General features: G+C 41.9%; 2 protein-coding genes across 6 annotated transcripts in view; one reads left to right on the top strand and one right to left on the bottom strand.

Moving 5' to 3' along the window:
- LOC116941627 (arf-GAP with SH3 domain, ANK repeat and PH domain-containing protein 2-like) overlaps window positions 1-14593 on the top strand; it is a 49306-nt gene extending 34713 nt beyond the window's left edge. For both annotated transcript variants that reach the window (XM_032952883.2, XM_032952884.2), the window contains exons 23-28: window positions 3975-4145; window positions 4631-4688; window positions 5795-5874; window positions 6797-6936; window positions 7273-7395; window positions 10273-14593. In XM_032952883.2, the coding sequence (XP_032808774.1) occupies window positions 3975-4145; window positions 4631-4688; window positions 5795-5874; window positions 6797-6936; window positions 7273-7395; window positions 10273-10347 (647 nt within the window). In that variant the 3' untranslated portion in view covers window positions 10348-14593. The remainder of the gene's footprint in view (window positions 1-3974; window positions 4146-4630; window positions 4689-5794; window positions 5875-6796; window positions 6937-7272; window positions 7396-10272) is intronic.
- A 2-nt stretch (window positions 14594-14595) lies between these two features.
- Window positions 14596-24440, bottom strand: ITGB1BP1 (integrin subunit beta 1 binding protein 1). Of its 4 annotated transcripts, none has more exons than XM_032952885.2 (7): window positions 24309-24440; window positions 22896-22997; window positions 20224-20302; window positions 19222-19355; window positions 18240-18332; window positions 17407-17556; window positions 14596-16134 (listed from the first exon to the last, which is right to left on the bottom strand). In XM_032952885.2, exons 2-7 carry the CDS (start codon window positions 22965-22967, stop codon window positions 16063-16065), a joined length of 600 nt encoding a protein of 199 aa, XP_032808776.1. In that variant the 5' UTR covers window positions 22968-22997; window positions 24309-24440; the 3' UTR covers window positions 14596-16062. The 4 variants fall into 4 exon arrangements, with proteins under 4 accessions (XP_032808776.1, XP_032808779.1, XP_032808778.1 ...); XM_032952888.2 differs by lacking the exon at window positions 24309-24440 and adding an exon at window positions 24164-24295; XM_032952887.2 differs by lacking the exon at window positions 24309-24440 and adding an exon at window positions 23233-24086.
- Window positions 24441-24483: the final 43 nt, after the last annotated feature.

Below are 24483 nucleotides of genomic sequence, written 5' to 3'. Positions count from 1 at the left end.
GGTCCCTGAATTCATGAAATAAATTAGTGCATCAAATATCAGCTCAAAATAAAATGCTAATCAACGTTTTTATTTTTTTATCGTAATTGACATGCACCAAATTAATCTCTCATCTCTATCATGTCTGCATCTCTTTTCTCATCTCACTGAATGCCTATTTTTATCTACATTTCTGTTATCTCACTATGTCTCTATCTCTTGTCTATATCTCTTCTATCATCGATAGCATCTTCTAAATTTAAACGGGGGTGGGGCACAAATACTGTATGCTTAGGATCCCCAATTGGTTAGTACCACCACTGATGTTAAACAAACTTTAAACGCAAATGACAACTTAAACAGAAATACCGTGCATTCTGCTCTAGCTCTCACCCTCCGATGAATGAACGCCGTCTAGCCCTCTGACACTGCAGGGCTGCTGTTTGGAGACAGCCTTGTTACACAAGAGACGAATAATGTGTTGGTGCCCTTCCTGACACCATACCACACAGTGCCCTTTGTGGTTTGTGTCTGTTACGTGATGTGAGCACTTGAATAAGTGACATATTTGGTCAGGTAAGCATTTTCATGAACATGTTAACCATCCACGTTATTTAATATACAGGGTGTTTCAAAAGATGGACCCGATTTGAAATCGCTATATCTCTGCAACCACGAACCGCCCATGAATGAAACTCTTACCACTTAAGAGGGCGGGGCGTAGAGTTTCAAATGATTACCACAAGATGCTTCTCCCAGCGCACAAACAGTAATTCGCTTGACGCACTGCCTCAACGTTGGATAGGTTGCACGGTGCCCCAAGACTTGGCGCTACACTCTTGGCCCCCAAGATCCCCAGACATCGCCACACCCTGCGACTTTTTCCTGTGAGGATACGTCAAAGACCGTGGTGTTTTTGTGCTACCATTAGCGACTAATCTGGATGACCTCAAAAACAGAATCACGGCAGCGGTGACTTCAGTGGAAGAAGACACTTTGAGAGGCGTTTGGGACGAATTAAACTATCGTCTTGATGTACTCCGTAGAGCAGGTGGAGGGCACATAGAGTATTTATAAAATGGTTAGAAAAACTTGATAACTCATTTAACCGTTTGTAACTTTTTGTGTTATTGTAACATGTTGCCATCGTGAAATATACTGCTTTGAAATTGGGTCCATCTTTTTAAAACACGCTGTATTTGACGCATGGATAAACAGCCAGAGCGAAATTGGTGGCACAGTAGTTAGTCCACTGTGCTGTCAAGGCGGTGACTTAAGTTTGATTCCTGGCCATGGCTAACCTCCGTGGAGAGTGACATCTGAATTGTCATTGCCCATTATGGTGACGGTTACATACTCACACGTGACTTCAAGCCTATTTACTCAGTGCCGAATGTATTCAATAATGCAGTTGTTTATCATGTCCATAAATATCCTTACCTAAGAACGTTTTGCATTTGAACCTCATGGCGGGACCCCCGGGGTCCCGAATAAACCGAAGTCAAAATCGTAATGAATTAATTTATATTTGGCGACTCCGTCCCACCGCGCGCATCAACGCCACGACCCGCCTGGCGCGGATCATTCTGTTGTCGTGTCGTCCAAGCGCGGCGAGGACGAATGCGCAGAAGAAACAAAACTATTAAAATTTGTTATGCGCATCGTGTAGAGCTCGTCGAGAGGAATAGATTGCCGTGTCGTTCGCCTTCAACAGACATAAAATGACGTCACAACGCAGTTTATGCGAGAATCGGGGGCTTATGGGACCCCGGGGCCCCGCCATCAGGTTAATGTATTCAATTTACGAGTACCAGGTGTTCAAGTGACTGACATGGCATGTTGCCGTGATATAATTTTTCATGATACGATGTGATAACATGTACATTTTCACGATTTTATGTATGTATTTTGAACTTCTTTTGCACCATACGTAGCCAACTGCTAATCAGAGGTGTGGGGGAAGGACCACAAACTAAACACAAAAGCAGTGCTGAGCACCATGTCAGGGTCATATAGCTTTTTTGCACTTCCAGTACAAATAAAATAAAGAGGTCAAGCAAAAGTTATTCAGCTACATTTCTTTCAACTTAGGCCTACCTTAGGTCCTTTTAATTGTTACATTATAAAAAGTTTCGTCAAGCACACATGCTCCCAGTTACACTCAAAATAAATAAATAACGAGGATATTGCGTAAATTATCATGTCATGGAACCAATTACTCCAAAGCACATTTTTAAAATGCTAATTTAATGGGTAATAGCTACGTAGAACTTTATTATTGAGTTTCAAAAAAATCTTGTCAGGAGATAAAATAATTTAAACGAGCACTGATAATTCACAACATATCAGTATTTTGCAAAGCGGATTATACGATGAGCATGGATCTTTCTTCTTAAGGCATATCAACGTGTTTCCATATGATGGCACTTTCGATTATCAGTTGGTTTAGGTACGGTGCGAAGGAAGTTACAACATACATACATGCAACGCTACTAAAAGCTTTGAAATATCTCCACTTGCATTGACGTGTCCGACGGTCAACATTCACTTCAACACAGCCACCACAAGGTGGCAGCTGAAACGCAGCATCAGTTCAAACGCAGCATGGGTTCGGTGCGCTATGCAATTCAACCCAGAGATCCAATCTGTAAATGGTGAGAAAACCTCATCGAAACAGAAAACTAAAAACATATTGAGACCAAAAACGTGTTGGGCCTCACTTTAAAAGTGCATTGTTAAATTGCATTTAGTATCACAGTATGTTTGCCAAGGTCGTGTACTGTTTTGTGTTTTTATATGGAAAGGTGGTGCCACCAGGAGTTCATTAAGAAAAATTACAAAATTTACTTTTCCATTAATCATTAGTAACACCTGTGAACCCTACTGAGGCAGATTCGAGACTGCACATGTTGCCAATTACATTTTATCACCATTGCCATTAGCAGCGCTGCCTTGTAAACTGAACTATTTAATTGGCTTATGCTTTGACCTGTGATCCTTCAAAGCATGGAGAGAATATGAAAAACCATGGCTCTTATACCAGAAACTATCCTTTGCAATTTCTTGCCTCGGATGATTTTTGAATTATATATATAAAAATAAAATAAGGAAAAATAATCTATTTTTTTAAATAAATATCTTAAAATCACACCTTTAGCAATGAACAAAAAACCCAACACTCAGGTATAGATCACAACAGTATAATTTTGCTTATAAGTGCAGTCATTACATTTTCTTTACAGTATTAGGTTTTATTATTGATTTGGTATCACACTTGTTACACCTCAGTCCAGTACTCAGTATTATGATACGTCTACATTTTTAAATATTACTTTGTTTAGGACACAATTGCGGTGTGAATTGCAATCTCATAAATTTTTTACGGGTCCCCATTCACCATGGTCGCGGCTACTACGCAATGTAAAACTGATTTTATTAAATATAATTAAACATTTGTTATCGCCAGCCAGGTGGCTAAGCCATAGAGGGAGTGGCTTGCAATTGGAAGGTTGTGAATTCAAATCTTGGTTCAGGGTTGACTTAGCCCATCATCGTCATCATTATCCCTCCAGGGTGGATAGAATGGGAATGGCTTTGTGGGTAAGTCAACAATGGTTGTCTCTTGGAGAGACTCACACTTGCCATGGGAATAAGAAATTTCCACCACAGGCACTGATAGAGTCGCAACTGCCATGGGAATAAGGAATTTCCACCACAGGTCAAAAGGTGCATTGCTCAAATAGGCATTGGCCATTTGAGCAATGCCCCTTGTGACATATATTTTTCATAACCATAGGGTCATTTAAACTATTCACTGTGTGAGCAAACTCAATCGTAACATTCTACCGGAGGACTGATTTGGCTGCAAAAAAATAAAATAAACGCTGACCTCTGAACCATGTGCGTTGTGCACTGGGGAGGGGGCGTGCTTTGAAATGATAAACGACGAGTGTTTTCAACTCACGACCCCCTTCCGCCTCTTGTGTTTTCGGCAGCGTCTCTGGGCTTGGCGGACGGCGCTGGCGGCAGGCGCAAGCCCCCGCCGCCACCTCCAAACAGGCCACTGCACAAGCGGACGCACTCCGAGCCCTTTGGCCCCAGCCAGCTGAGAAACAGCACCCCACCTCCCATTCCTCCTCTTCCCCACATCTCTCCCGTACTGTCCAGTAAGTGGGGCGGAGAGTATGTACAATTTTTTGCTTTCGCATTGTGGACGCAATGATGGCGGTGCCACTGTAAATGCTGTGCAGCTGTGATGGCGGTTCATTCATAGGTCGAGGGGATAAGCAGAGGTAAAACACAGTTATGTGCGGACATGCTGTGCTTAAATTATGAAGGTGGTAGGCAGAATGATGTTTGAAAAAAAGATATATTCCCAATAGAGAAGAGGTAAAGATTATGCCCAGCAAGAAGTCCACTTTTCTAGATTTTTTTTTTTTAGCAGCCGAAGAGATGGCGTGACTCTTTAACAGATGCACGGTGTTGTGATATTTAATTGTAGAAGTTGCGTTGTTTTGTGCAAGACTAAAGATGCCGTTTATAATGTTGTATCTTTTCCTGAAGGTCAAGATGACTTGGAAAATTACATAGAAGTAATCGGCAAAAATCTGTGAATTTTTTTTTACGACTCGATATAAATTTCTCTCCACAGAGAGCGGCAGGAAATCATTCCCACAAACAAAGAATCTTCCTGCAGGATTGCAAGAAAGGTAAAAAAAAATGAAATTGGTACCGTGATTTTGTCATTGTTTAAGAAAACAACCTTACCAGAAATCTCTCAACAGCAGAGGGTGCATTTTCACGGCAATAACAGGGTGCATAAAAGCATGCTCATTATGTTTTGTTGGGGTTAAACATAAATCTTGCATATATTTATATGAAATAAACCATGGTCGACTAACTGGCTCACATGGCTTGCAGTTATAATGCAGGAATATAATGGCTAAATATTAAACTGTTGACAATAGGGTATTGATGAAGCCCAATAATGATGTTATTCAAAGAAATGTTAAACATCTGCAATAATTTTGCTAGCTTTTATACATGACTTATTTGGAAAACTGATTCAAATTTATTTTTTTCAGTTCGTTAATTTTGATTAATTTGAAAAGGCAATGTTTCACATAAGAAACTAATGATTTTCATTTTTATTGTAACTAGGATAAAATTAGATGCAGTACAGGCTATTAGTGTTTATAACTTGAATGCAAGCAGCTGCATTTAAGTTCAAATTTCAAATTAATTAGCATGAATGTTCAAGACAATACAAATATTTCCCTTTAGTTCTGTGAGTGAGCACCTATGAAGACCGGCACTGTACACGAGGGGGGGGGTGGGGTGGGTGGCCAGCACCATGCTCGGGCACCTTTGTCTCCCCAGTGATGATGTTTACACAGTGCACCAGGTACTCATTTGAGGCCGAGTTGACGTAGGGGAGGCCCAGGACTGGTTCAGGTAATCGTGACTTTTGTCGGCCATGAGCGAGAATCAAAAGTACAACCACAAGGACATAAACTGCTGTGGTATATGACATACCAAACTCTTAATTTGTCCAGTATGCAAAAATGTGCAATATATGTGTATGCGTGTGTATTTTCTTCCCTATTTAAAAAAGACGTGTGCACTTATTTTAGACAATGAGTAGGAATTTAGAAAGTGGAGGAGGTACAATTCTGTCAATGCAAAAAATATTGTATTCGCGTTTATCCCCAGCTTGTCATGAATGATGGAGCCAAGGTCACATGACTCTTTCATGGACTCTACAGTGATGCCGCTGGACAATTAGCATGTCTTGTGTTGCGTGCGCACCTTTCAGTGTGGAGAATGCAGCTTTGGCACGGAGACCTTCTACACAAAGACCCCGTCCTGCTCCCCCGAGCCCTCCAGACAACTGCGGTTCGTTGAGCCATTGATTTCTGTGCTGAGAGAGCGGAGCGGCTACGCTTATAGAGCATCGTTCGCTGTCGGTTGAGCACAACTACCACAAGAACAGCAAAAGCCTACGTTTAATGCAATACACAATTAAACGGCATATGGAGACATAGTCACGGCTATAAAAACTGAATCACAAAATGTAATATAATTACATGTTCTTTGTGGGCAGGGTAAACTTTAAGACTTTAATGACTTCCACGGGATTACCTCCTCACGGAGTGTGTTTCAGTGTTAACCAGCAATTGGAATTTACTACCTTTTGAGAGTTTGATTTCATTCTCATAATCCAAGCTCCTCCGTTAAACTGCTATGTGTACCTTCCACACATTCCTCTGGCTGGCGCTTGCATTACAACTAAATTATAGACCACCATCCCCCAGCAGTATTTTCACTAAAATTCCACGCCTTCTGACATGTGCAAATGTGGCCAGTATTGTGCTCGTGCCATTCCCATGCTACACATTTTGTCCCTGCGTGAAGTTTTCCAGTGGCGCGGCAGTCGAAGCAATGGTGAAGGTTTCCTAAACCTCCCCCCCCCCCCCACCCGCCTCTTGTCTACCCAGCAGCGTAAATGGCTACCCATGGGTCGATCGTTAGGTAGCATGGGGCGGGGTAAAGTGTGGGCTCACCCACCTTGCCAAGATGTCTGGTTAGCATGCAAGAGTAGACCAAAATATCCGCTCGAGAAGCTCTCTGCTTCCTCTGGCAGTGGTCCTTCCTCTAGCAGTAGTGTGAGTAAGAAATTCCAGGTCTGGACTTTTAGCATATGTAATTGCATATTGTGAGGTTTTACCTGCTCGGCTCATGTAACACATTCGTTGCCGGCTGTGGTGATTTCTGGTCTCGTCGTTCCAACGTGCTTTCGTCATGGTTGTCTGTGCAGCTGTGGAGAGTGGGCTGGTGGATGGGTCTAAAGTCTCACGGGAACCAATTTCCCGGCCCAGGCCTCATCCGCCTTTGCCTCCAAAGCCACAGGAAATGCCGCATCGTCCCCCGGTGCCTCTGCCCAGAAAGCCACCTTTGGTAAGAGACTATCCATCACATCCCCGAAATCAGTTTGCTTATGCACTGTGTGAAATTAAACAAGACTAATGTCGACAAAATAATATGCATGTTTTGCCACATCATAAATCAAATTTTTGATTTGTGCAACTTTCCGTACATAATACGGAAGTTGGCAAATGAATAAGGGAATTATAAAGACTCCTGAGACAGGAAATATAAATTGGTGGCAAATGGTTGAGAGATGTGGCTTCTACTGGGTCTCGTTTAAGCTTAGGGGTTGCACAGCAAAAGCAAGGTTACATGATATGTTGGTGGTTAATTTTGTGAATTCCCTTTGCCCTGGTGGGATGACAGATGAAGCCGAAGATTAAACGGGTCAAGGCCAAATATGACTGCCAGGCGGACCAAAAAGACGAACTCACTTTTATGAAAGGAGACATCATCGTGGTTGAACGGGAGGATGACGACGAGTGGTGGGTAAGTCGCTCACGCCACAGTAAAGAAATGTTAACGAGCTCGCCTGGTATGCAGAAGGTCGTGGGTTCGATCTCAACACTGACGTCTGTATATTTGGAGTTTCCATGTTCTCCACGTGGTCGTGTGGATTTTTTTCCGGGTCTTCTGGTTATTCCCTCTACATTTAGAAACATGCATTTGGAGTATTTGGCCACTATACATTTCCACATGATAAGCCAGTTCGTTGAGCTATCATTTGTGGCCAGGTCACTTCTGAAGAAGAGTTTTATAGCTCTGGGCTTAACCTGCTATAATAAAACTTTCAGAAGTTGCGGGAGTTGCCCACACTTTACCCAAGGACACGTGACCTGCGAATCGACTAATTGGTGTATGGAGTACCCATTTATTCTGCCAGGTGGACAAAGGCGGGGGAATTTAAGAAACCTGCCCATTGTTTCCGCTGCCATTCAGAAGATCGAACCACCGAGCCCCAGGATTGGAAGTGCAGTGTGCTAACCGTTATAACACGGCAGCATCCCATGCAAACCATCCATATTTGGCCACATCTTCGCAACCAGTAGAACAACATGAATTACCACATGCTTGTATGTCATCTATGCCATTGCCTGCATAATCCTCTCGTCAGATTTTATTTCCAGAAATATCCAGTTTAGCGTAGCTCGAGCGCGTATCCACGCACTTGAATCTTGAAATAAAGTTCTGTGTCAGCAAGTCGTACTCTGTCTCTGTAACAGCAGTGGAATTGAATTTAAAAAGCACTCCAGTGACACTGTAATTGGTTATTTGCTTTGATGTGTTAGCAGCATCCTAATATTTGAACCATGAAATCAATGGCATGGCCGGGAAGAACAAAGAACGTGATGCTTTAGTAGTGTAAAATTACTTGCGTGCATGTTTTCTTCTATTTTAATTGGAGAATATTTTTTGAGATATTTGCATTTGGTCCGATTCTTATTGAATTCGAGTAACTGCAGAGGGCAGAAATGTTGCCGTCAACCCAGCGACATTAATCTGATTCCCAGCCATAGCTAACAACAGTGACGGATGGTGTCAGAACCAGTCCTGGTTCTGGCTCCCACTTTTACCAACCCGCCTCTTATCAGCATGGAGAAGTATGGCCGTACAACCCCCATCACTGCCATGGCATGAAGAGACATTCATCCAGCCGTAGCTTATTATTAAATATGGCTGTTTGTTCAGAAATTACCTATTTAGAATTCATACATCCATGCTAGTTCTTGGCATGGATGTGCTAAGCGGAAATGCGTGTTCATGCTGGACGAGGAGGAGGCAGTGTGTCTGCCAGTATCAAGCCCCTGACGCAACAAAATTTGTCTGCTGGTTCCATCATTCATTGCTACCATTCCGTGGTGTTTGGTGTAGTGCTGTCTCTACCATTGCATGTGGTTTTGGCAATTGTGCTCTGTAGCTCTCCGATGGGTTTTCGGTTTTTTTTCTGCATGTTGTTGGGCATGATGTCCTTTCGCTCCATGTGGTGGGGGCTTCATCAGGAACTGAATTAAGCTGCTCACTCTGTCGCTCAATTACGTAGCATTGCCGGCTACTGCTGGTGTTGCTGATTGGCTCAGTTCTGATGTAGACTGGCTGATGTTTTTATTTTTCTAGTGGTCACTGCTTTCTGTTGTGTAGTCACTGTTTCTCAGTTGGTGCTCTCAATGTCTGGAATTACCTTTGCGTGGCTGCCCACACTCCTGAGCACCTCCATGTATTCAAGTTCAGGCTCTAGACTGTTCCACTCTACAAAGTGTTGTCATCCGCACCTCCACAATAATAACTTTCTCTCATTTCCCTCTGCCATATACAATTCTTCCAATCGTTCCCTGAACTTATAAAATAGTATCCCTCTTGAAACTCTGCATATGAGCATGTTTCTCCTATTTTCTGCAGTGACTCAAAATGCAGTCACATTTGTATGCTTTGAAAAAAGTATAAGTTGTTAAGCTGGGATGATTAATCATTTCCATCGATTACCCGAGACCCTACAAGTCACACTCAGCGTGATGTGGAAGATGATGCCTATGTCTCCAAGCCCTGCCCATCACCTCTCATCCAATGGCACACCTTGGAACAGAGGGGAGACATTTTGTTCCATGTGTATTTGGATTGTCCAATTGGTCTTGTAATTGAATTGATAATCAGTAGGAGTATTTTTTTCCCTTTAATAATCAGATAGCCCAGCTCTACAAACATGCATTGCATTGTGTAATACTGCATACCCAGTCTTTGAATATCGTGTGACGCTTATTTTAGTGTTACCGACTGCAGCCTGTCCAATATGCGGCTGCAGGGGTGATCACCTGCACTCCTCTTTGGGACCATAACTCACAGCTGTGCTTATTTCTCTGCATTGACTTCCAGTTCAAATCCACAATGAGTTTAAGATTATAATTATTGTGTTCAAACATGGCTATTAAATGGGCTTGCTCCACCGTATATCCAGGAGGTGATTCAACCGCACACACGCCACTAACCAGCCACACACTCTGCTATCCAGCCATACACTCCACTCACCAGCCACACACTCCACTAACCAACAACACACTCCACTGAGATCCCTGAGATTTACCGATCGTGCCCTACTCAGCGTGACCACGCAGGCTTCGAACCTGGGTCTGACCACCAGAGCTTTTGTCCGCACGGTGTCCAGGCTCTAGAATTCCGTCCTGGGAAGTCAGGAACTCGCAGGCGATGGAGATTTTAAGTCTTGGCTGAAGAACTCTCCACCTTCTCTCTTTGTCTCCATGGTTACTTCTCACTTGCTTTTCCTCCCTTTATATGCCTGACACTCTAAAGACCATTGCTAAAGGTGTGCCTTATAAGTTTGAATCATTATTATTGTTATTTTCTCTTCCGCAGTCCGGCTACGTCGAGGGCGTTCCGGCGAGACGTGGCGCCTTCCCGGTTTCCTTCATCGAGCAACTGACCGATTGAGCCTGCCTCTTTGCCAGAATGTAGGCACTTTGGTGTTTGTTACAATTCCAAGACGCCGTATCGCTTACAAGGAAATGCGGAGTAACTTAGTGCACTCAGGATTTTGTCATCATTCCGAACTCTTGGCATCTCTGTTTTTGTAGTTTTTTTTGTTCAGCTCAAAATCAATTTGTTTCCCTTGTGGATGAAAGTAACCATAGGGGAATTTTCCTAACGGTACAAAGCCTTTTACCCAAGTGAGGATTATGAAAATGTTACACTTGTTTCAGCTGAAACTTGGTTGGTGTTTTGGAGGCATAAAACAATACTAAATCACTTGTGCAACTGGCTTTCATGTACGAGTCACAAGTATTCCCAGATGAGTGTCTGCCTTAAGAAAAATGAAAGCATCAGGGATTTGTAACGATGTACCCATGTGTGTCACGTGGAATGCGAGTTGCGAACCACACTTGTTCGGTTGGTTACTCTGCCAAGTACTTGCACTTATTTTTTAATTATGAATTGAAGGAAAATATTGGAAAGCCTTTGCACTTATTGTTATGAACGTTAGTCTTGTCCTTTATGTTAGAAATAAGCTGGGAATTTTAGTTTCCGTAGTTATTTTTTTTAATATGATGGAACTCGCCTTGTTGGTTTTAAATGCAGGCAAGGCTTCTTATGCATCCGCAGCACAGTATTTGTTTACAAGTGTACATAATCCATAGTAGTTTGTTTTTGGTTAGATCACGTAAATATAGAAAAGTGTCGTTAAACCCACCACCACCTGACATAGCTAATTAGTGAGCTTTGTCACGTAAAACAGAACATGCCAATTCGTAGTACGGCACACCGGTGTGTTGGAGAGCAAAGCTACAACATTTACAATCTGAGTACGACGTTTCACCGGTAAATTATAACTAGCTTCATCAGGCAGCAGCCAGATTTGTGGGAAATCCTCCCGTTTCGTTCCGTAAAAAGAGGTGCAGATGTGATGTCACTTGTGTGCCCTTCTTGCACGAAGTGGGCGGAGGGGGGATTCATAAATGTTGTGGCTTTGCTCTCCAACACACCGGTGTGCTGTACTACTAACGCATTCGCATGTTCTGTTTTCGTGACGAACCTTACTAATTGGCCGTTTCGGGTGGTGGCGGGGTTAACGACGCTTTTATATATTTACGCGATCTATCCCAAAAAAAACTCTATTGTGGATGATATTGATCGCGAAAGCTTACCGCGTGTTAAACCAATTGTAAACAACAACAGTTTGGCTTGACCACTCGACTCTGAGGTCCATTTATGTATTAAACAAAGAAAATAATTTATGATAGCGATAGCATTGAACGTAGCCATTGGTGTTGCTTGGTATTCATTGTGCGTCTTTTATCTCTTGGTGAATCAGGTAAGGGCATTGAGATATTTAGTTTTTTTTTTACAAAGGAGTCCCGGGGTCTCCGTAAAAGGAAATATCTAATTTATAATAAATGTGTGTACATACATTTATGTGTACAACAACAACAACCGCCATTCGCCACTAAGTGGCGGTGACGTCACCATGACGCTTGTGCCAGGCCATGTGCACCTTGAGGCCACAAGCATACCCACACATATATATACCGTACACACCTAGTGTATACATATGCATGTATAATTGTAAAACGTAAAGGCAAAGATTCTCATTTTAGCCAAAGATACAATGTGGCTCTTAGCTGGTCTTTGGTCCTTATTGTGCGCCAGTGTTCAGTTGAACTAGTCAAGGCCTAATGCCACTCGCGGTGTGCAGTTCTTAGCAAGAACTGGAATATGCCTTTTTAAGGATTTCGTAAACTGTCGGTCTGAATTCCATCTCTTTTTTTTTAAGATGGAGGGCACAGCGCAGTGGGTTGGCATGCTGCATATATTAATCCTGATGACCGGGCTTTGTGTAGATATGTATGCCCTCATTACGTGTAGGGGGAAGGGTTGAGGGCAGGGTGCAGTAGTTGCCATGCTCTATTACAATCCTGGTGACCTGTGTTTGAATCGTTGTAGACATGCAGAACACCATTGGGGAAACATTCCAAAATTGTTCCTTGCGAACAGCACTTGCCAACGAGAGTTCATCAGACTAACATGGGAATCTCTTTTGTCTTTGACATCCAGTATATACACACACAAATTGCACATACATTACAAATATGCACTGATGTTCAATGACTGGTCAAAAGGATTATGGAATTATGCTGTTACATCTAATATAGTTAAGCGATGAATTTCGAATGCCCCCTTCAAAGCAATCTTATTCTGCCATCGATGCATCTTGTGCCAGCAATTACACAGCTTTTGGAACCACTCCTTAGTCTACAGCTGAAGTCTCTCATTTGCCTAATCACATTTGCATTAAGTTCCTCATCTTTTAAAATAGTTCCGTTCAAAGTGAGTATATTGCAATCTGGATAAGTTGTTGTAACATGGGGAGCGTTTCAGAGGGGCAGGCTTGCCAAATTTAACAGGAAATTTGATGTTGCATTGTTGCTCACTCTCCACGATAACCCACAAGGTGCCAAACTCGTATCTAAATGTTCTGCTGGTGCGATTGGTCCACTAATTCCTGTGACTTTGTGGACAGTACTTTGAAGGGTTAAAATTTGACTTAACTTTCGTGACTGCAGGAATTCATCTTTTTTGGTTCTTTCGGTAAAGTCACGTAGATAGAAAAATAATAATATAAATAAAGTGACTAAAAATAAAAATGATAAAAAATAAAATCTAAAACATTAATGTAGACTGTAGCCTGGTTCTTAATAGTGAGTGTACTGGCAGTCTTATAGTGTAGACTGTAGCCTGTTTTTTTAGCTTTGTGAACTTATTGGCATTCTATAATGTAGACTGTAGCAACGGTTATTAAACTGAGTGAGCGTACTGGCAGTCTATAATGTAGACTTATTCTTGGTTCTTTCAGTAATACAATAAAAAAACAAAAACCACGACGTTTCGATCACAACACAAGCGATCGTCTTCGGGAGGAAAGAGGGGGATGGTCACCTAAGGCAACCGCTGAAAAAGGTTTAAAAAATGGGCGTGGCACAAGAGCAAAAGCTCCTGCGGTGCAACGAAGTGGGCGGAGCCACAATATACATGAATGGTTTTTTAAAATAATTTTTTTAAATTATGATTTTTCTTCTATCAACGTGACTTTACCGAAAGAACCAAATAATACTTTGAAGGGGTTCAGAGAGCGTTTGTTTTCGTCTATATATTTAATTAAATAAAATCCTTCCATATACTTTTTGACCAGCCCTCATTGCATACAAAGGTATGCAAAAATAAGAGGTCACCATTTGCAAGGTTACTGTCAATGGGCTTTAATGTAAAGTTTGCTGAATTTAATGTCTATATGCAACAAGCTTGTTACACGTTCTTATGAATAAAAAAAATAACTTGACGAAAAGTTTACAAACTGTATGAAAAAATCATCTACCGTGTTACATATTTTTCGTAGTCTACCACATTTCATGTTTATTTGTCAATAAGATGTTGCCAAATGCTTTTGCATGATATTTTACCAAGTCTATTGCACTGGTTTGCTATTCACCCCTGAGGCTATGAATATTGATCTGTTTTTTTCCCTACCAAACATCACACGTCTCTATTTTAGTCTTCGTGTCAACATTATTCATACGTTTGCTTCTAACGTTCCCGTGTTCCAATAGCATGGAGTATATCCCATGGGGTTTCAAGGGCATGCTAGCGCCCCACTCAGCTTTCCTGCATCGGCACTTTGTTTCTGGTGTGTTGGTGAATTTGTCACACGGGCCGGGCGCATACCATTGGCTCTCATTGTTTGGCCAGTGAAACAAAAATGACTTGATTTGCGCTAAACAAGCCTAACACTGCACTACGCCACATGAGAGACGCATGATGTCAAAACGAACATTGAAACGTTTTTTTCTGGAAATATGCAGCAATAATTATGAAAAATGAAAGTGGGAGTCTTGAGTTAGATATCATAAGGAAACTGTTATTGTGGCCACGTGGTGCAATAGATCTTGGTTAAAACTGAGAAAAGGACAATTCTATGTTGGTATCGCAAGAAAACAAAAAGAAGTAGATGTTCCATCCTTGTACATTTTAGCTGTTTTTAAGTTTTGTAAGACTGGGATGTATTGGAAGTGTTTTAGGTACGAAAGGCGACTTGTGCGAGTTTGTTTTAGTTCTAAGGCGACTGATCTCTTTGGTTATATCTTGTGTTTTACCTATTTTAAATAAAGCAATTAATTGAAATTTTCAACATTCCTTTAAATACGTTTTTATTATTGTATAAAACAATGAAATGTGAATAATACAAATTGTGAATACATTCCTTTATACAAGTACATCACAGGGTTGGATAGAAGAAACGATTGATACATTTTAAAGACAATCATGAACCGTGATCAAAAGCTTGGAGAACAAAGTAAAAACTAACAGTTTTGGGTTCGCAGATACACATCAACTTTATCCACTAATGTAGTGCTCTGGTTTTCTAATTCCCCTTTCTAAAAAATGTAGTTAGATATGAATGTAAAAAAAGGGTTCATAGCACAATGCACTTGGTGAGTCGAGTTTTATTCCCAGCCATGGCTAATATCGGCGAGTGACATTTGAACTGGTTCTGGATATCCCCTTCACTTCCTCGTCTTGACCACCGTGGTAAAATACAGTGTCAAATAAATCCCACATCCGACATGGTGCAGGGAAGGCCTTCATCCGGAAGTGGATTGACAAAGCTGTTCGTGACTACTGTTATTAAATCCACCAAACACTCCCAACCATATGCATTTATACTCATGAAATCAGTTATCAGGATGAACCAAGTAAAACTGCACAATTATTCGAGATATCCAATTATGAGGAACTGCTTTTATTCCTGCCCAATGTGCAACTCTCTAATAGTTAAAAATAAAAAAAATCCCGAAACCAAATGTATTGTAAAATTCTGGCTCGAGAGGGTTTTTAGCAGCTCAATATAGATGAATAGAACCCTGGCTGCAAGCCTTCCTATGTGCCAGCGTCATCTGGCATTCCCGGATGGCATTTTGTCGTCTAGGTATTGACCAGTGTTCTCCCTGCTTTAGCCTCCAGCACGGAAGCAATCATGTCTTGCTTTCGCTTGGGCAAGCCATTTGTTGATGAGCATTTACAACCATAGGCTTGCTTATTTGGGGGGCGATATGTCATCTAGCCCTGTCAATCCACTGCTGGATAAAGGCCTCCCCACATCTTTTGGTCACAATGATTGTTCGAGTGCATGACTCACAATTGGAAAAGTGCGGCGAGTTCAAATCCCAAAGCTTAAATCGATCGAATGTCCGTCAAGTTCAATTGTACTAAATTCAAAACAAATTTTATATCGGCCGATCCGTGTCTATACATGGCACAAGAATACAATCACGTGTTTACGTGAATATTGTGCCATCGTATTACAGTACAGTACATTCATATTTTTGGGAAAGTGCTACATTTGACCAAGTTCTGTGATTGTTAAACATAAACAATGCTACAGTTAAGAACCACCTCCACACAATTTGTAAGGTGGGGGTTATCCAACAATCCTCTGCAGGCCAGTTAACCATCATTGAGATTGTGCCTTCCATTTTAATTGCCGTGTCAAATCGGCATTCTCGGTATAATTTATCCTGATCATGTTGACATTATTCACAAAATCTTGACGGCGAGTGATTAGGTACAACATTTTGTGTGTGCTTGTTTGTCATGTCCTCACGACTTCACTGCACCCAGGACCACGTCAAACAGAGATGACATTGCACGGCAGATAGCTTGTCCTTGATCCTGCACGAAATATGAAAAATAAGCAATTAGTTGACAGCCATGATAAAACAACAAGCTAAAACAAGTTGACAGCACTTGTGTAATAAAGGATTGGTATAAAATGTTAAAGAGCGGGTATGGATCAATTAAAAAAGGGTTGCATTATGGTAGTAATTTAATGTTAACCTTTAGCTCACCATTGCTTTTTTCAAAGCCTGCTGTTTCAAGGGTTTGTTTGAAGCTATCGGACTTTTTCAAACAATACAATTAAACATTCAATAAATATCCAAGGGCTAATATCAATTGCTGTCGTGAATGTGCGTGTAGATGTATAGCCCATTTTGTTGAATCCACTGCTGGATGAGGGTCTCCCCATGCTGGTCAATGTGGGTTGGTGAGTGGGGGGGGGTGCAGAACAATGGATTTTCCTGCACTGCCCTCGACCACCCACTACACCTACTGCACCTATATTGTGCACAGTAGTCGCCCATCCGAGCATTATCCAGGCGCAGCTCTGCTTAACTTCCGAGGCCTGTATTCTTGGTTCTTTCGGTAAAGTCATGTAGAAGAGAAATAATAAAAATAACAATTAAATTCTCACGTTTCGATTGCAACACAAGCAATCATCATCAGGTGTGAAAACCACAGCAAGAAAATGTTTAAAATGTTCTTGCTGTGGTTTTCACACCTGATGATGATTGCTTGTGTTGCAATCGAAATGTCGTGAGAATTTTGTTTTATTTTTATTATTTCCCTTCTACGTGACTTTACCGAAAGAACCAAGAATATGAATCCCTGCAGTCACGAAAGCTTTAAATCTAAATTCCGAGGCCTGGCGAGATTGGATGGATTCTGGGTGAGTTAGTCACAGGTGGCTTTACAAATGAAAAATAAAGTTAAATATGCAGCCTTGCCAGTACTTTCCCATGCAAGAAGTGCATTCACTACAGGAAAGAGAGCCCTTCTTAGGTAGGAGTACCCACACTTTTCACCACCACACATGACTTGCCGATCAACTTTGGTGTACCCATTTTTACTAATGGTGGATGGAGGCGGGAGGATTTAAGAAACTTTTTTTTTCGTAGCTGTGCCAGAAGATCAAATCGAACCGACGACTGCTGGATTGCAAGTCCAAGAAGCTTACCATTATACTACGGCAGCAAACCGCCTTTGTGCATATGCTATACTACAGGTGTAGAAAAAAAAAGTGTTGTGTTCCGTCTATGGCTGCATTGTGCATTATTCCTATTCATCGTGTAATTGGCAGCAAAAAATCCTTGTCGGTGGGAGTACCAGGCTGCTGCACTGGTAAACCCAGAGGCTCTGCTCGGTGCGATGTGACTCCGCGGTCTTGAGGGCGAGCAGATGCTTGCCCATGCCAAATCCGTCGTCAAAACAAACCGTGAGCACAATGAGGTAGAGTGGGTGTCGCTGGAGCACGTCCTGCAAAAAAATGACAACAAATAAATACATCACGGTTCTCTGCACAATTCGGGTAAACTGTGCACAGGCTCAAGATGTCGTGAAATTGATGGACAAGTGGCCACCGCAGTCAAATGGGTCCAAATTGCAGTTCACTTTCACGATGGGCCACAGCCAAAATCTTAAAATGTATAGGGTGAAAACTATTTGATACCGCCAGTGCTTTCTCTTCCCAGTTGGCACAAATGATGCAAAAAAGCATACATAATCACCTGAAATGTAGCTTCGCCTTGCTAATTCCCTTAACTTGTGCCCACACTCGAACAGCATTAGCCTCATAAAGCTCTTTAGCCAGTGTGGAAAAAATGCACGAATCTCAAGGCTCTTCAGTCCCAACCCACAGGACCTCTGCATGCTGGACTGACTGCAGATTTGTCGATGTACACTGATTTCCTATGCAGGCGTCCCCAGCATATTATTGTACAATTCTAGCAATGCATTATCTAAACGTGTAAATCAAATAATTGTCTCGCGGTAATAGATGTAATGACGAAAAAATAAAACCTTGATACGTATTTTTTTTTTTACATCAAAAGAGTGAAAGATTAACCTAAACAATACAGGTGATGTGCTTTTAAAATATGTTGCGACACATTTTCTGATTTGCATGACGGTAAATGGGAGGATGTAATCTATTTGCTCACCAAGTGATCTGCAGCAATCATTTTGATGCCATGTTTTGAAACGAGAAGAGTGACTTCTTCTTCAGAGGCAACAAATGGAAGCTTTCCATATTGCTGTTGGCAGTGGAATAAAAAATAAAGTTAACGTAGTTAATATTCTGACGGGATACACCACACAGATACAACATCTCGTTAACAGCTCTGTCCTGATGACAGCAGAGCTTCCATTTGATTCCGATGCCATTGTACTCGTTAAAGGTGCATTACATGGAAATGACACTGGTAATTCATGTGTAACAGGATGGATTAATTTGGAGCGTTCAAAATGTAATTGATATGGTGTTAGGTAAGTTTAACCATTATTTTACCTGGTGGTAGGAACAGATTTCAAATTAAGTACCGACCAATACTCCCCATATTTGGTCAATTATGTACATGGCTAGGGACTGTTAGATTCCAGTATAAACACAACTTAAGAGGTAGGTTTTTTCAGGTGTAACAAACCTAAAACAGCATTGTTACAACCAAAGGGTTATATTAAGAACATGTTTCATGTTGTGTGGAACATTAATATGCACATGTATTCACTTGTTATTCGTGAAGGATATGTTCCGGACATGTTCGTGAACAGCAAATTTCACGGATGATATTGGCCTACGAAAAAACCTATATTTTTAATGAATTACCTTAAACAAATAAGACTGTACATTCATTAAAATTATCATAACACAAAAATGTGTTTTAATAAACATATATGATTTTTTACGTATTACAGAATATTTTATCAACGAACTTAGATTAATCTCATCACTATATCTTGCATAATTTTATCTCATCTCTTTCTCACATTACATTCTCTCTCATCACTTGATGTCATCACTTTTTTTCTCCTTCTCTCGATGCAGTCGTGTAGAGTTCCAGATTCGAATCGTGGATAGCCAAAATCGCAGATAGCAACTTCGTGAATAACATGGGAATACTGTACAGATGGTGGAGGCATTACCTGTGCTAAGTCGATGCAGTTGATTATGTCTGCTGGGGTATGCAGAGCCCCATAGTCTCCCACTCGCACTCTCTCCAAGGCCCCCAGATACCGCACGCGGAACTCGGCGATGTTAGCACTGCTATTCGCAACACCTTATATATATAGGTGGTGGGGAAAGGGGGGGGAGTGGTGGTGTAGTGGTTAGCGCACTATGCTAAAAACCTTACATCTAGCATCAGTGGTGAGTGATATCTGAACCAGTCTTAGGCTCCTTAAATCAACCTGCCCGCACCGACCCATGCGTTGAAGTCCGGTCAAATAACCCCCATGATCAGCATGACACTAAGAGGCCGATATCCAGCAGTGGATTGACAGAGAAATGTAAGTTATAATTAAGGACATGAATTAATTATTACAATCTAAAATGGACGTATACACGGCAGGGGTGTAGGATGTAATAATGCAATGCATTGAATCGCTTGTGGACGAATAGATGCTTTTTTATTTATGTACATTATATGCGTGATACATTTTATTGTATTACCTGATTGAAATAATCTGTTAATCTACAATTCCCCTTGTATTTTTGGGGTTTCTGCAGCAGCTCGCAATAAAAAAAATAGTTAAACATGCTGTCTGGGGCTGAGCTCTGGGGGTGGTGGTGTGTAAGGTCTGTGGATGTTTCCACGAGAAATGAAGCCCTGCAAACACTCAAAGCAGCAGCAGGACCACCCTAACAACGACAACAGTAACAGGGAAACTTTTGTGTATGTATGTTGAACTTCTTTCGCACCGTACATAGCCAACCGTGCTAATCGGAGGTGGGTAAGCAATTACATTTGTCAGTTTAACACGTAGGCTTTCGGTTTTTGGGTTAGATAGCGTAAGTATAAATGGCGCATTTTGTTTACGTGACAAACCTTGCTGGCTGTGTCGGATGGTGGAGGGTTACGACACATTTATACTTACGAGATCTAACCCAAAACCCTTTATTATGAACTACAATTGTGCAGTCCTTACCGGAGCTTTTGGTGGAATCGGTGTCGAGGCTTGCAACAGTGCTGGAGCGTGAGAGCTTACCCAAACTGGAGTCAATGGACTGCAATGACAAAAGCGACAATGACAAAATTAGAGCTTCGCTATCCGATTATTTAGGCCATCGATTACTCTATCGATTATCTGTTCGAGCACTTGAAATAACACGGATATAGTTGGGGAAGAAAGTCTCGCCTCTGCTTCCACGTGTGTCGCTGGATGGGAGGTGATGTCATTGGCATAACTATGAGCCACGTCACGCTGTGCGTGGCTTGTTGTGGGTTTCCTACCTTTGGGGAGTAGGGGTGTGTGTGCAGTTGCCATTGTTAAAGCGGCCCGAGTAATCGACCACAGATAATGTTGTCGATTATAACATTTCATTGGTAAATTGACTAAATAGTCAAATAATCCCAGCACTAACTAAAACTGAGAGCTGTAGTGGAGCATGTTTGGTAACAAATACATAAACAAATGTGGGTTGAGGTACTCTTTGTACTCTTTGGGTCTTTCGGTAAAATCACATAGATAGAAAAACAATAAAAAATCACGACGTTTCGATCGCAACACAAGCATTCGTCCTCAGGTGAAAAAATATAGCAAGAGAGCTGCTGATATTGCAAGTCAGGGATCACATCCTTCACAGATGAGTGCAGATCACGAATTTCATGTACTGTGTTGAATAAAACCTGGATCTTGTGTTCGCTCATGATTTTGGAAATCTTTTTGGTAACCCCTGCTATGTATGGCAAGGCGATGGTTTTGATTGGGTCCTCAGATGGTTCTCTCCCAACGGTTGGGGTGATAGCTTTACGGATTGTGTAGCCCGAATATCCATTCATCTTGAGGGCTTGGTGTGCGTGCTCCAGTTCACTGGCTAGGTGGTAATGGTCGGAAATGAAACGAGCCCTATAGTGTAGAGTTTTGATGAGGGAATTCTTCTGGGCTGGATGGTGGTGGGAGTCAGGTATTAGATAGGCATCCGTGTGGGTGGTTTCCTGTAGACAGAGTGTCCCAATGAGCCATCTGGTCTCTTTTCGATTAAAACATCCAAGAATGGTAACTTGCCATCCTTTTACACCTCCATGGTGAATTTGATGGCTGGGTGTATGGAATTGATGTGGTTGAAGAATTGGTTCAGAGCTGGCAGGCCATGTGGCCAGATGACAAACGTGTCATCTATGTATCTCTTCCACAAGGAAGGACGTAGGATGGATGCCTGGATGGCATCTGTCTCAATTTTTTCCATGAAACATTGGCTATCACTGGAAATAAGGGAGAACCCATTGGGGTACCTTCAACTTGTTTGTAGAATGTACCATTTCAGGTGAAGTAAGCGTTGGTGAGGCAGTGTCTCACCAGGGCCGGGACATCAGCATTCAGTCCTCTTTGTGTTTGTACATTTGTTTCAGTCTTGTTTGCTTAGTTTGAATTAATAAAAAAATAACCATACCTTTCATCTCCCTGCAATATAAAATTTCAAAAAATGTATATGTTTAGTTTAGATGTGTAATGACCTTGCAGGCTTATGTAACCCAACACATGCTGCTGGCTAACATTATTTTTGAAGATCGATAGTCCAGCAGAATAATTTTTTTATTTGTATGTGGAAAATATTTCCTTTTTACTTGGACTTCCAGACTTAACGAACAAACGTCGTTTGTTAACAAACGTGTGGAAGGGTAATAGGCTGCCAAACGAAAAAAAATATATGCTGCAGGGATACGGAATGTATGTTTATTTATTAACGTAAACTAAGCAGTAACTAGTACAAAGGAATGCAATTACATAAAGAGAACTACTACGTAGGTATTCTTGGTTCTTTTGGTAATCATCAGGTGTGGTTTTCACACCTGATGATGATTGCTTGTGTTGCAGTCGAAACGTGAGAATTTTATTGTTTTATATTTGTATTATTTTATTGATTCCCTTCTACGTGGTGACTTTACCGAAAGAACCAAGAATATGAATCCCTGCAGTCACGAAAGCTTTAAATCAAAATTTTACTGCGAAAGTGTTTGCGGTTGTGCTGTGTAGTCTCCTGATGAGTTTTTGGCTTGTATGTTGTCCGACGTTTCGCTCCACATGCCGGAAGCTGCTTCAGGAACTGACATGACCAACTCACTTTCTCTCACAATAATAAAGCATTGCCCGATACTGCTGGCGTTGCCGGTTCTTGATGCTGATTGGCTGTCCTCTCACATAGGCCAGCTGATCACAGCAATATGGCAGTGCAGCAAGTGGGTTCGTGAAACCCGTACGTTTAGCGGGCTTGTAGAGAGCGCTATCCCCCTTGTATGGATGCCGGTGAGCTTTCTCTGGGTTCTTCATATGCATTGGTGGTGAGCTTCCTCAAGGTGCTCTGGTTTCCTCCCAGACGATGAAAAGACAACATTGGCTGGCCTAATTTGGGAGATGATGGAGCTCAGCCAACCCCCTCATCAGGACCCAGAAACACCAGCCGCATCAAGCAACGATATATAATTCATAAAGGAAAGTGAGATACTAAACTCAGTTCCTGGCGAAACTCCCGGCACTGGTATTGAAACGTTGGACATCATGTCGAACGACATGCAGCAGTAACAACCCGAAAACACATCGGAGAGCTAAACACAAAGACCTCCTTAGCAGACCACCTGTAGTGTGTGTGTGTGCAGTACCTTGCTCTTTGCACTGATTTCACTGCCCTGTGAGCTGCTGCTGTTGTGCCGCTTTTTCCCCTTGCGAAACATGCCTGCTCATCGTCGTCTGCCCTAATATAACTGTGGAGAAGGGAAAAATAAACACGTGAAATTCATAAGAAAAACACCCCACTCTTGCAAAGTGTTAAAACTGTGCCATTGGACGCAGCTGTAAATACAGGCTTGGAGAACGTCAGACTTACTCGCCATCGCCTCTGCACAAAAAGCACATTCCTCTGTGATATCTATTATAGCAGAACTGGGATTGTGAAGTTGTGTTTGTCTTTTATTTTCCATTCATGAAGGAGATGCGTACAACGAACGGCCTGTTGATGTTCCGATGCGGTTGATGGTCCCGCCACCGGTGTCTTCGAAAAGGAGAAATGTCAAAAGCCAGGAGGTGAGATGTTTGGCTCTCGAATGACGTGTTTATTCTGGACGTGTGTGCTGTTCCACTGTGTTCGCCAGCGTTATTCCGAATCCGGGTGAGATACTATGAATATTTGATAACTCCGCTCATTTCAAACGGTTAGCACAGACACCATCACGGCTGTCAACCCATACGGTTTACCCGCGTTCTTGTACAGGGAAATTGTGTCTTGAGGTCCATACGGTGTATAGCTATTTCAATACGGGCAATTTTTTATTACGTTGTCTATTTGTTTGTCCCTTGTGATGGGACTTTGTCGGATGAACGTTGGGATGTATAAGGGCACGGGATGACCAATAAGGTCCGAATTTGTCTGTAATTAGGTAGTAGGCACTGATAAGGGGTTGACAAGGTATGCACCACTGGCATTTGCCACATAGCGAAATTGGAACCTCCTAAATTTTGCCATCTCAACTGGTATCGGCAAATGAAACTAATCTGGTATGGACTTTTCAAAATGCCACATCAAATATTTGGCAGGTTATAGATATCCTACAGCGTATAAACATAGGTCATCACGTTCAGTGCTTATGCGCGCTGGAAAATGTAACGTTTGGTCACTCGGCCTTAAGAAAGTAAGGAGCGCGTTTCCAATCCCTCGCAGTTCGCAACAAGCGCGTTGCAGCGTTAATCTCCGTTAACGATTAGGGCACACGGGTGACACAACGGACACGCTTCGTCAACGTGACGAGCAGAGTCGCAAGCATTTTTTAAAAACGCGGTTTTAAAAAAAAACAAAAATAAAATCCGAATCTCACACATTTCAGTTTAAGTGGCCTAAATAAACACGTCGATGTTACGCCCTCTTAAGACACACGTCCTGCACGTAAGCGTCGCTGTTGTCGCAGCAGCTCAACAACACTCCGAACTATAGACGTCAAACACTTGTACAGGAGCGTAGCACAGACAAGTTATTAATTGACACCAGCGAGAGTAATTGGTGCAACTTCTCACGTACTTACCAACGCGCCTATTGACTTCTATGAGATCTCCAAACCACTCCCCCCATCCCCCCTATTCCGGAAGAGCCAGATGGTACGCCCCATAACACGTGACGGTATAAAAGGCGGTGCCTGCTTGATTAGCGTAGTACATAGTATTATATTATAAATGTAAATAACTATATAGTGTACCTTA

The sequence above is a fragment of the Petromyzon marinus genome, chromosome 12, assembly GCF_048934315.1.
Source record: "Petromyzon marinus isolate PM22_M1 ecotype Great Lakes invasive population chromosome 12, UKy_Petmar_22M1.pri1.0, whole genome shotgun sequence".
NCBI classification, from domain to species: Eukaryota; Metazoa; Chordata; class Hyperoartia; order Petromyzontiformes; family Petromyzontidae; genus Petromyzon; species Petromyzon marinus.
Note: the sequence above shows the minus strand (reverse complement) of the source record. Positions and strands in the feature narration are given on the sequence as shown.